This window comes from Xyrauchen texanus, chromosome 15 (assembly GCF_025860055.1).
Source record: "Xyrauchen texanus isolate HMW12.3.18 chromosome 15, RBS_HiC_50CHRs, whole genome shotgun sequence".
Taxonomy (NCBI): domain Eukaryota; kingdom Metazoa; phylum Chordata; class Actinopteri; order Cypriniformes; family Catostomidae; genus Xyrauchen; species Xyrauchen texanus.
The window spans coordinates 26958036-26969854 of NC_068290.1; the positions used below are offsets into that span (position 1 = coordinate 26958036).

Sequence of the window (11819 nt, forward strand, 5' to 3'; positions counted from 1 at the left end):
CCTCCCCTCTCACCCCACCACTGGCTACTGTTAAGAACAGCAATCCGCCCACACCTCCCGCCCACACCTCCCACCCATGCTACAGCCGCGTGAGAACACAGAAACTGCGTGCATCCAGGGGAAGAGTGGCGCACACCCACAAAGGATTCAGGAATAAACTAAATAGATTCGCTAGGCTTGAACCTGGTGAACCCCTCACGAGAGAATGAAAGTATTTAAATGCTCAATGCAGGTCTTGTGATTCAAAACCCAAACTACTATGGTTGCTTTCATTACTATTAAATATATAGCATAACTAGAATTAATTAATTAAAAAAAAAACATTACAATAAAAGTTGTATTCCTAAGAATCAGATTAGAAGACATCTGCCAATGACTTTGTGTGTGTTTGTGTCGCTCTTTCCATCAAACACACACTGTACATACACACGAACTAATGCCAATAATCCGTCCCCGTCTCTCTTGCACACAAATCCATTCCATGTCTCCCTCGCGCGCGCACACGATAACTTGTTTTCCAACCACTATCAGCTTTTAAATCCATGTGACAGTCGTGCTGCTGGGCCTCTTTCTTCGTACCATGGGTTCTTGCGTCCCCTGCTGCCACCAACCGATCAACATGGGGAAAAACAATTTCAGGTGCAAACTAAGGACAATAACGCTCTAAAAATCTTTATGGTTTGTATAGTGCATTATGCAGAGCATAAATTGGCTTATCAGCTACATTTTCAATTTCTTTGTAGTTCACTGTTGTGTGTTATATATTAAATTATACCTGTATTAACCCGTTCAGACCAAGTGCCCGTTCCAATGAACATCATTTTTCTCTGGTGTTTTCTTTTCTATGAGTTTTGTTATTTGACCACACGACAAATGATTATTAGATGCTACCATATCACACATTCAAAAAATCTTCTATTGATATGAAGCATGATGGCAAGTGACTTAAGTCAGAAAAATATTGCAAAACTATAACTTTTGATTTATATCTTAAAACTCCATAAATAATAGTTTCAATGTTTTAAGGTGAATCTGAGAGGTAATATTAGATATACATGGCATAGTATCATATTGAAGAGTTACATTTCCAACACATAAAAAAACATTCCATAATGTACAGTGTTTGACAATGTAAGCAAAACTGCGACATGCAATTTTAATAAAAATCCTCTCACAAATCTTTTCCAATCTTCACCAAAACTGAGTCAGATTATCTTCAGACTAGGCATCATAAAAGTTATCAAAAGCACATTTTGGTTTTCAAACCATTAGCATGGAACAAGAACAGTAATATTGAAATTCTACTTAGGATCTCTCTTTGGAAACATGCCAAAGTTGTGTGTGGTGGTGTGGCGTTGTGATTTAAAAAACAAACAAGCTTGGTCAGTGAAAGGTTGCAGGTTCAACTTCAAACCCAGATCAATTCAATTCAAGAGCTGTCACCATGCAAGGGACATAGGAGACTGTCCCTGCAGTACTTGTACTGTAATGCTTGGCTCTGTAATCTTTTCATTTGCTACGGTTATAATATTTTAGCTTTATCTGCGTCCAACAATGAAATTCAAAATCAATAATTGAATTTCAGCAATTCAATATATACAGTGCCTCCGGAAAGTATTCACAGCGCTTCACTTTTTCCACATTTTGATATGCTTTATTTCAAAATTGATTAAATTAATTATTTTCCTCAAAATTCTACAAACAATACCCCATAATGAAAAAGTGAAAGTTTGTTTGAAATAAAAAAACGAATAAAATCACATGTACATAAGTATTCACAGCCTTTGCTCAATACTTTGTTGAAGCACCTTTGGCACCAATTACAGCATCAAGTCTTTTTTTGTATGATGATACAAGCTTGGCACACCTATTTTTGGGCAGTTTCTCCAATTCTTCCTTGCAGGACCTCTCAAGCTCCATCAGGTTGGATGGGGAGCATCAGTGCACAGCCATTTTTAGATCTCTCCAGAGATGTTCAATCGAGTTCAAGTCTGGGCTCTGGCTGGGCCACTCAAGGACATTCACAGAGTTGTCCCGTAGCCACTCCTTTGTTATCTTGGCTGTGTGCTTAGGGTCATTGTCCTGTTGGAAGATTAACCTTCTCCCCAGTCTGAGGTCCAGAGCACTCTGGAGCAGGTTTTCATCAAGGATGTCTCTGTACATTGCTAGTCTCCCAATTCCTGACTAGTCTCCCAATTCCTACCACTGAAAAACATCCCCAAAGCAGGATGCTGCCACCACCATGCTTCACTGTAGGGATGGTATTGGCCAGGTCATGAGCAGTGCCTAGTTTCCTCCAGACATGATGCTTGCAATTCAGGCCAAAGAGCTCAACCTTTGTTTCATCAGACCAGAGAATTTTGTTCCTCATGGTCTGAGAGTCTTTCAGGTGCCTTTTGGCAAACTCCAAGCAGGCTGTCATGTGCCTTTTACTGAGGAGTGGCTTCTGTCTGGCCACTCTACCATATAGGTGGAGTGCTGCAGAGATGGTTGTTCTTCTGGAAGGTTCTCCTCTCTCCACAGAGAAATGCTGGAGCTCTGTCAGAGTGACCATCAGGTTCTTGGTCACCTCCGACTAGAATAGAATCCTTTATTTTGGTCACACATTATACACACAGTTTTTTTGCATATATACAGTGAAATGTATTAGTTTTCACATATCCCAGCTAAGCTGGGGTCAGAGTGCAGGGTCAGCCATGATACGGCACCCCTGGAGCAGATAGGGTTAAGGGCCAGGGTTAAGGGCCTTGCTCAAGGGCCCAACAGTGGCATCTTGGTGGTGCTGGGGCTTGAACCCCCGACCTTCTGGTCAGTAACCCTGAGCCTCAACCACTGAGCCACCACTGCCCCTAAGGCCCTTCTCCCCTGATCGCTCAGTTTGGCCAGGCAGCCAGCTCTAGGAAGAGTCCTGGTGGTTCCAAACTTCTTCCATTTACAGATGATGGAGGGCATTGTGCTCATTGGGACCTTCGATGCTGCAGAAATGATTCTATACCCTTCCCCAGATCTGTGCCTCAATACAATCCTGTCTCAGGGGTCCACATACAATTCCTTGGACATGGTTTGTGCTCTGACATGCACTGATAACTGTGCGACCTTAAATAGACAGGTGTGTGCCTTTCCAAATCATGTCCAATCAACTGAATTTACCACAGGTGTACTCCAATCAAGTTGTAGAAACATCTAAAGGATGATCAGTGGAAACAGGATGCACCTGAGCTCAATTTTGGGTGTCATGGCAAAGGCTGTGAATACTAATTTATTTTTAATAAATTTGCAAATATTTCAAACAAACTTCTTTTACGTTGTCATTATGGGGTGGTGTTTGTAGAATTTTGAGGAAAATAATGAATTTAATCCATTTTGGAATAAGATTGTAACATAACAAAATGTGGGAAAAGTGAAGCGCTGTGAATACTTTCTGGATGCACTGTATATATATATATATATATATATATATATATATATATATATATATATATATATATATATCTATATCTATATAGTTTGCTTTGGGACTGATTATCATTTATTACTGCATTTAGAAAAGAACTAAAACATGGTCATATTTTTTATGTCCTTGGAACATAATTTGGGTTTAAATGGTTTCTGGGTTTTCATGTTGATAAATACTCAGGCACAGAACTATTCCATTTACTAGTAAAATACATTAGTGCAATATGTGTGAGATCACAATATTACCTACATGGGAATAAAGTTACATTGCAGCAACTGAATGAAGTACTAAATATTTAAACATTATAACAAAGATCTAACAGTGGTAATAAATCAACAACCTTTATATAAAATAATAAAACATTCTGGAATTGATTAAATAGTCAAATATATTTGAATGCACAATGCATATTTATGCTTATTTTAATGCAAGCAAAAAATATAAAACATTGCAGTAATATACCAATAAACGTGTACATGGAATTGACAAGGATATAACATTTGAACATTTTATTAAATGCTCGGTATTATCAACAAACAGCTTAAATGTAAATAAAGTGATAGAAACATACATTACTTTTCTTCTTATAAAGAAAAATAAGAGGCTACAAGTAGTATGGCATCTCTACATAAATGGTGAGAAAATATGGGATACGTTCATAGTTGGCAAGTGGACAGACTGCCACACATTAATACACTTGATCAAGACCTGATCTAAAGTGATATCTCCTACAATCACTCTTCCTACAACCTGAAGTGTAGCTATGAAGATAATGGACTTGTACTTTAAAAACAAGACACAATTTATTACAGTACACTTAACCCCCCAAACAACTCTGTACATAAATGTTACTACTAATAAAATGTGTCCTTTTAATTGTCTCAATTTGGTAAGGCTTTTGCAACAAGTTCATTTAGGGCACAAAATCAGTCAATTAACTTCCTGCAATATATTTGTCCTTCAAATAGTTATGTGGAAAATAATATTTCCTAAGTGCTGTCTTTACCATCTTAATGCTAGTTTTCATTCCAAACAGTGGATACATCAAAACAGGGGATATTTTCGGTCAATTCTCTCTGACATGTTGAATTGTTAATCAGCATGTTATGATATATTAGTTTCTTTTAATTCCTCTATTAAGAGTTAAGGTACATTTTCAATTGTTTGTCATGTAACAATCAGAGTTCAGTGTCATCCATCAAACTGACCTTTTAATACATGGACAGCAATGTCCAACATGCAGTAATTCAAATATTCTTTTGAACAAAACACTCATCTTTATAGTAGGACCATTCTTTTCTCCTTCTAATACTTAATGCACATTTACATCAACAAAATCACATCTCCACACTTGCTCTAACTGAACACCAACAACACAATATATATCAGAGACAGAATAATTCTACAGAGCATCTGTTGAGAAACAGTGAGCAACAGCCTACTGTTAAGGTAAAGAACAATATGTACTCACTAACACTTTATCTATTGCCATCCAAGGAGCCAAGGATAATTTCACTATGAATAAGAGTTTCCTCTGAGTGTGGAATTGGATAGATGGGTAGGCTAAGCCTTTCTTTACAAATGCCTTTGAAACATTTGTAAGTTTGTTGAAGGTGTTCATTTCTAGGGGTGCAAGTTATAAGAGGAACTTTATTATGACTGAGAGAGAAAAGAAAAGCTCTCATAACACACAAAGTCAACGACTGAATTAGTATATGGGATATGCAGTCAAATATCTTGAGTTTTCGTCAGGAAAATCTCCACGCTCAATATCTCTCCTCAAACTGCATATGAAAATGTGATTTATGACAGAGACTGATTGTATTCCATAGGCAGGGCTGAAGAGTTCCCTTTACACTCAAACTTCCTGTATGTTGATCCCATCACTAATTTCACACAAAGAGCCCTCTCTCGTCGAAAACTAGCCAGCGTACCTCGACACACCTTCTTGTGCCTTGTGAGGAGCATTGCATTCCAGAAACGACAGGCACAATGTTTACAAGAAAATGCTCTGTTAGCTAAATGGGAGCTTCTGTGAATCAGGGCAGAGAGGAACTTGTGAGACTGTTTTCCACAAACTGGACATCTCAAACGCTGCTGAAGGCCACTAACTCTGGGACAGTGTCTAGCTGCTATATGAACCTTAAGTGCTGCCTGCTGTGAGAAGGTAGCTCCAAGGCACAGAGGACAGGATCTCCGTTTCAGAGGAACTTTGAGAGAACGCAGCCTGTTAAGCTTCAGTCCACCTGGAAGGCCCAGTTCATACATGGCACTTCCTTGTCTAATTCTCACAAGCACAGCCATGTGCTTCTTAATTTTATGTTGCCTTCTACGTATTGCTCTACTTCTCCTTAGTAGTTTCCCACTCTCATTTTTCTGCCTTTCCCCAAGTGAGAGTTCCACATGTTCTCTCTCCACTCTTGCTGGCATCCAATTGTAGCCTATCTCCCCTCTCTCTTCTAGTCTTTTTTTTTTTTTCTTCCGTCTCCTCAGCTCCTCTTGGCTTTGAAAAGTCTGGTGGTGTGTAGACTGAATCTCATTTAAATGTTGCTGGGAGTTATGGTGCTGCTGATGTGGCTGTAATGGAGGCAAGGCAAGGGAATGTACAGGTACGTTCGGATTAAAAGTATGTCCATGACCTGTTTGGTAAATGGGCTCACCCTTTACACCAGCATGTTGATGCTGATGGTTACAAAGAAGAGGCACTGAGGAACTTGAGGACAGAGAATGAGAATAAGTGGAGGCATTGGATGAAGACGGGTGTAATGCATTGGAATCAGGTACATAGAAGAGAGAGGAGTAGCCTGCTTGTGGTTGAGGAGGAGGCTCCTGGGTATGAAGGACACCAACATGAGACTGTTGTTCGCCATGTGTGCCACTTGGTGGTGCAAGCTGAAGCAAAGCATTGGTAGCAGCTTCACTTTCAGATATCGAACCACCAACACTGTTATCTTCACTTGTGCTCCTCTGAGCTACTACCTGGCCAGTTCGGGTTAAGCCATGCTGAGAAAGCCTGTGTCTTGTAAGGCTGTTAGAGTATGCAAAAGCCTTCCCACAGACTTCACAAGAAAACAGCTTTTCACCACCACCCTCGTGAACTGTTTGGTGATGTGCAGTCAAGTGAAAGTGATGGCGGAACGATTTCCAGCATATAGCACATGTGTACAGTCTAGGAGGGGGCTGAGGATTTGATGTCTGTGGTTTGATGTCTTGAGTGTACGAATAGAATGAAGTAGAGCTGCCTTGACCCCCCTGTATCAAACTGCCACCACTGGATGGATAGCAGTTAAGATTTCCCCCACTTGGTGTTGTTGGGACTTCTTCCAGTTCTCCTTTCTGGTGTAGCTTGCCATGTCTTTTAAGGCTCTGAGCGTATCCAAAATCCTTTCCACACAGAATGCATTTGAAGTTTTTCTCTCCAGAATGCACTGTGTGGTGCTTGCTTAGATGAAATGCCTCTCTGAAGTACTTGCCACACACAGAACAGTGGTGAGACTTTTCTCCAGTGTGTATTCTGTCATGCCTCCGCAAGGTCTCTCTTCTGGCAAAACCTCGACCACAAACACTGCACAAATATGGTCTAACATCCCCACTAGGCCCAACTGGTCTGTGAGAAGACTGTCTTCTTTTTGTAGCCTCAAAACAAACTACACCGGGTTCTTTCTTTTTGCGGGGTTTACGAGGGCGCTTGGGCTTTCCGCCAGGTTGCTGATTTGGTTGCTGGTTGAGGGCCACTGCACTCTGGTTAGCACTACCTCTGTAGGACTTGTCAATACCAGATGTGGAAGATGGACCACTAGGTGAGCCAAGGGGCCCTAGACCTAGACCTCCAAGTAATCCACCAATAATATCCCTTCGATCATCCCCTCTACCTCCACTATGGGTAAGATCACCACTCATACAATTTGCAGCAGCAGCAGTGATGGCAGAAATGGCATTGTTTACAGAGCTAGTGACATCATCTTCTGAATCATCTAACAGAGATGAAAGGGGGAGATGTGGCTGTTGATGATGATGCTGTTGCTGGTTTTGGCTTTGTAGGTGTGGATGCAGAGTAGGAGCTAATGGTGCCTTCCTAAGTGCAGGCCCTGTCATGCTGCCACCACCACATGAGGATGTTTCAGAATACATGTTACCTTGAGAGCGCTGGTCCTTGTAGTCATCACTGAAATCATCACTCCGGTAAGAACCTGCACAACAGACTAAACAGTAATAATGCTATGCAAACAAATATTCACATCACAGAGTCTAATAAAAGTTTTGACTTTGACTGGGTTTACTAAAAATATACACTCTTCTACATGTTACTCACCCACTGCATTAGTTGCTATTCCATCATGGGGGCCCCCTGATTTATTGCTCTTGCATTCAACTATATTACTTTCATGCTTAGACCTTGGTGCACGTCCTGACTTGCCACATGTTCCTGAGGCTGCATGGTTCAACAGGGACGTACTTTCCCGAAAACAGCGTCCACAAGCTGGACAACGGAATGGTTTTTCTTCATGGATCTTTTCATGGCGGGTGAGTGACTCACGACGATTGAAAGCACGACTACAAGTAGTGCAGGAATAGGGCCGTGCCCCAGAGTGGATGACACCATGTTGAAGGAGGTGCCCCTTTTTCTTGAAACCTTTGCCACACTCAGAACATTGAAAAGTCTTGTCAGGACTGGCACATGAAGATGTTGCTGAATCATCTTGAGTAGAGTGGGGAATACTTGGATCAGCAGGATGCAGAACAGGGTTTACAATGTTACTTCTCGTGCCACTTGTGCCAGCTGTGGTTAATTCATGACTGCGTAGGTGCCTGCGCAAACTAGAGAGATGTGTGAAAGTTTTGCCACACTCACCACAATGATAAAGAGCTCGTTGTTCAGGCTGTGATTGAGGTGGCATGGAACCATGATTGTCTGTTTTAGAGCCATTTGTCACCAAGACTGGTGCTGATGTACAAGATGCTGAGGAAGATGATAAAGCAACAGAAGAGGAGGATGTTAGGTGGGAGGGTGGGTCTCCACCAATACCTGACAAATCAACACTCTCACTTCCATCCAAGCCTGGAGTATTATCCTGGTTATGTCCCCCTGAAGTGCTACTGTGGGTGTTAGGGTTTGTAGAACTGGTGCTACTGCTCTCAGGCTTTCTTTGTGGCAGGTAGCCAGCCATGGCTTTCTTTCTCCTACCACCACTTGCACCTCCTCCAGTAGCACTATCACCCTTTCCCTCCTCCTTGGATAAAGACAGATGTAGAGGAAGAGGAAGTGGTAAACCAGCTTCCTGTTGCATTAGTGATGCTAGCTGGTTTGAGGAAAGCACTGGGATTCCTTGAAAGTCAAAACTTCCAAGTGAAGAGGGCTGGGAGGAGTGCAGTGGGTGGTGTGGATGTGGGTGAGACAAAGTGTGAGGTGGCAGTTGCTGCTGTTGTGGTGGTGGCTGTTGTGGCTGTGATAAAGTGGTTGAGTGACCATGAGTGTGTGACGAATGAAGAGCGGGGGGTGGAGCAAGAGCTGAACTTGTTTCTCCTGCAGCTTGGCCCAGGCCAATACTAAGATGGTTGTGACTGCCTTGCTGTACTAAAAATTGTTCTAGACTGGAATTGGCTGGTACTCCAGAAAGAAAATACTGATTTGCTGCTAACATGCAGCTAAACTGCTGATGTAGGCTTCGGGCATCAGACTGAGATCCTGCCAACTGATGACCCAAAGTAGTTACTGTGCTACTGCTGGGAGGGTTATTGGAGGTTGAAACAGGAGATGAAGAGGAAGATGGTGCCCCAGGGGATGCATGTGGTACTGATAGGCAAGGATGCAATGGGGGTGGTGGTGGAACAGATGAAACCAGTCCTCCAATTCCCCCTGCAGTTCCTCCACTTCCACTACTGCTGGCAAAATGATCAAATCGCCCTACTGAATGCAACTGCTCTTGTGCAAGGGCTGCCTCAGTTGGATGAAATGAACGTAAAAACTGAGGATATCCACTTACATGACTTCCACTGCTGCTACTGCTTCCAGACATTTTGCTTGATTTCCTCAAACTTTGAGAGGATGAAGACAGGGACTGCTGCTGTAGAGGTGGAGGAGGTGCACTCATTTTTGCAAAAATTGATGCAGAGTCTGAAAAGGCACTGCTTCTAGATCCTTGTAATGGGCCTAATCCAAGTCCAGACAAAATTGCCCCAGATGTCTCACCTTGCTGCTGTTGCTGTATCTGGTGTTGGTGAAGTTGCACTTGCTGTTGGTGTTGAAGTTGTCGATCTAATCCAAGACCTTTGAACTGATGGGCCTGGTGTCCACTCAGCATCTCTATGATGTCCACATTGTATTTTCCAAACTGGAACATCTCCCAGTTACTTAATCATTGGTGTGCAGGGGCAACACCTTCTGCTCTATAAGCAGCAACAATATTTCCACAGTATTTTCCTTATGAGTTGTTGTCAAAAAAACAGTACCAATTTTTAAAAAAAAAAAACTAAAAAAAACAGTGATATCTCACAAGCATGGTTCCACTTCACCTTCCATTACACCAGTGTTTTGCATACTACCGAAGTTGTTTCAGTTGTTTGCAGGCACTGTTCCATTCTTTAGCAGAGTATTCACAGGGTGAGACTGATGCAATGAGTGGACATTATTATACTAATTGTAACATGAATGAGGAATTTCTGCAAAAATGTGGTTTCTTCTGGTTTTTGAGTCTTCAATGTGATTTTACTGCTTAATGGCTGATAATGTCACTTAATGTAATGACCAAAATTAACTCCCTTTTGGCCTTATATTGGATCACAGTTATTTTAGTTTAGCTTTGCTATTAAGATTTTAGTCTTAATGTTTCATAAGAGTGCAAAGACGTATGGATTGGTAGGAAAATATGATGCATCAATCTCGTTTTTCATATTTTGACAAAAGCAAATTAAGTGCTTTATGTGGTTTGCTCTCAGTAAAAAATAAATTAAAAAGAAAATCTACTTTCTTGGGTTACATTTTTTTTTTTTTGAGTTTATGACCGTCCCACAGTTAGATGGATTCCTCCAAATCCCATGGGCTAATTTCATATCTTCAAAAATATCTATTGATCCAAAATCCTTCTGAAAAAAGGCTTACATCTCTGTTTCCTGGTTTCAATTATTATCATTTTCTTTTTTTTCCATTGTTGGAAGCAAAATCCTCCTCTACCATTCTTGAGGTCTGTGAAAAATGTGTTTTTCTGCTACTCCTCTTCTCACTGTGAGAGGAAAAAATAACAATATATTAAATGATCCATTTAAGCTAACACTGACACAATTAAATGCAGCATAACATCAGCATACTCTACATTCATAAAAAAAACAAGACAACTAAATGTTTCATTTAAAAAAAATAAACGACAATTTATTACAGCTGGCAACAATTATTATTATTTTTTTTAAACACCGCAAATCTGACTTCTGTCAACAGAATTCTGAGAACATTGGCATCTATTTTAAAAACTTTTTTTCATCAAAGTTGCTTTTATTTAACATCTCAACATTATTAATTACTTAAGATCTGCACCGCGAATCACTAAAGAAAAGAAAAAGGTACACTGCGGGGGTAATGAAAAATAGTCTACAAATGGTGGGTGACGTAATTCGAATGCCAAGTGTTATGAAAAAAAGTTATAATGGACGCGAAATCTTTAACGGGGGCCTATGTGTAACATATTAGCATGCAAAACAGCTGGCTAATACTAGACATTCAGCAAAGGGACACAGCTTAGTTTGCTATCAGTACATGATGCGCGACCGAACAGCCGCAAGCCACATAATGCATGAGCTAAATTGTCGTTATACTGTCCAAATAAATACACCAAAGTCGAGACAATAAAATAGGCCTTTTTACCTATGCATCCACCTTTTAGCCTGGTCAAGATGAGCAGGGCCTGCTATACACTGTCCCACCCTGCCCCCCTCGCTCATGTACCTCAGCAGCTCTGCGTTTTGTTTTCCAATGGTTAGCCTTTTGCTACAGCTAGTTAGCGGACCCTAATTCTACTGCAACCGTGCTGCGATTGCATGAGACCGAGTGTCTCTTATATTGTAAAGCAGATGGAAGTATCGATGTTATGTCCTGTGCAAATTATAGCAAACCGTATTACGACCGATTATTTATGTATTTTCGTTTGTTTGTTTTTTTTTTTTTGCTTTTTTTTTTTTTGTAGGCTAAAATATGTTGGACGGTCTGTGTTTTAGAGAGGAACGAGTGACGTGTGAGCATGTAACTTTGGTCGTTTCCGGACATGGAACACTTCCGGCTGGCCCCTCTCTCTCTCTCTCTCTCTCTCTCTCTCTCTCTCTCTCTCTCTCTCTCTCTCTCTCTCTCTCTCTCTCTCTCTCTCTCTCTCTCTCT

At 41.1% G+C, this 11819-nt stretch overlaps 1 protein-coding gene across 1 annotated transcript; it reads right to left on the bottom strand.

Annotated features, from left to right (window-relative positions):
* Window positions 1-3894: 3894 nt before the first annotated feature.
* On the bottom strand, window positions 3895-11654 carry LOC127656179 (zinc finger protein 865-like). The gene is made up of 3 exons (XM_052144369.1): window positions 11313-11654; window positions 7770-10677; window positions 3895-7647 (listed from the first exon to the last, which is right to left on the bottom strand). Exons 2-3 carry the CDS (start codon window positions 9796-9798, stop codon window positions 5261-5263), a joined length of 4416 nt encoding a protein of 1471 aa, XP_052000329.1. The 5' UTR covers window positions 9799-10677; window positions 11313-11654; the 3' UTR covers window positions 3895-5260.
* Window positions 11655-11819: the final 165 nt, after the last annotated feature.

Bases quoted from the DNA above. Each gene is read 5' to 3' on its own strand.
- LOC127656179 (XM_052144369.1), bottom strand. From the start codon at position 9,798: ATGTTCCAGTTTGGAAAATACAATGTGGACATCATAGAGATGCTGAGT. The intron at 7,648-7,769 runs GTGAGTAACATG...TCTGTTGTGCAG, and splicing joins AATAGCAACTAATGCAGTGG to GTTCTTACCGGAGTGATGAT.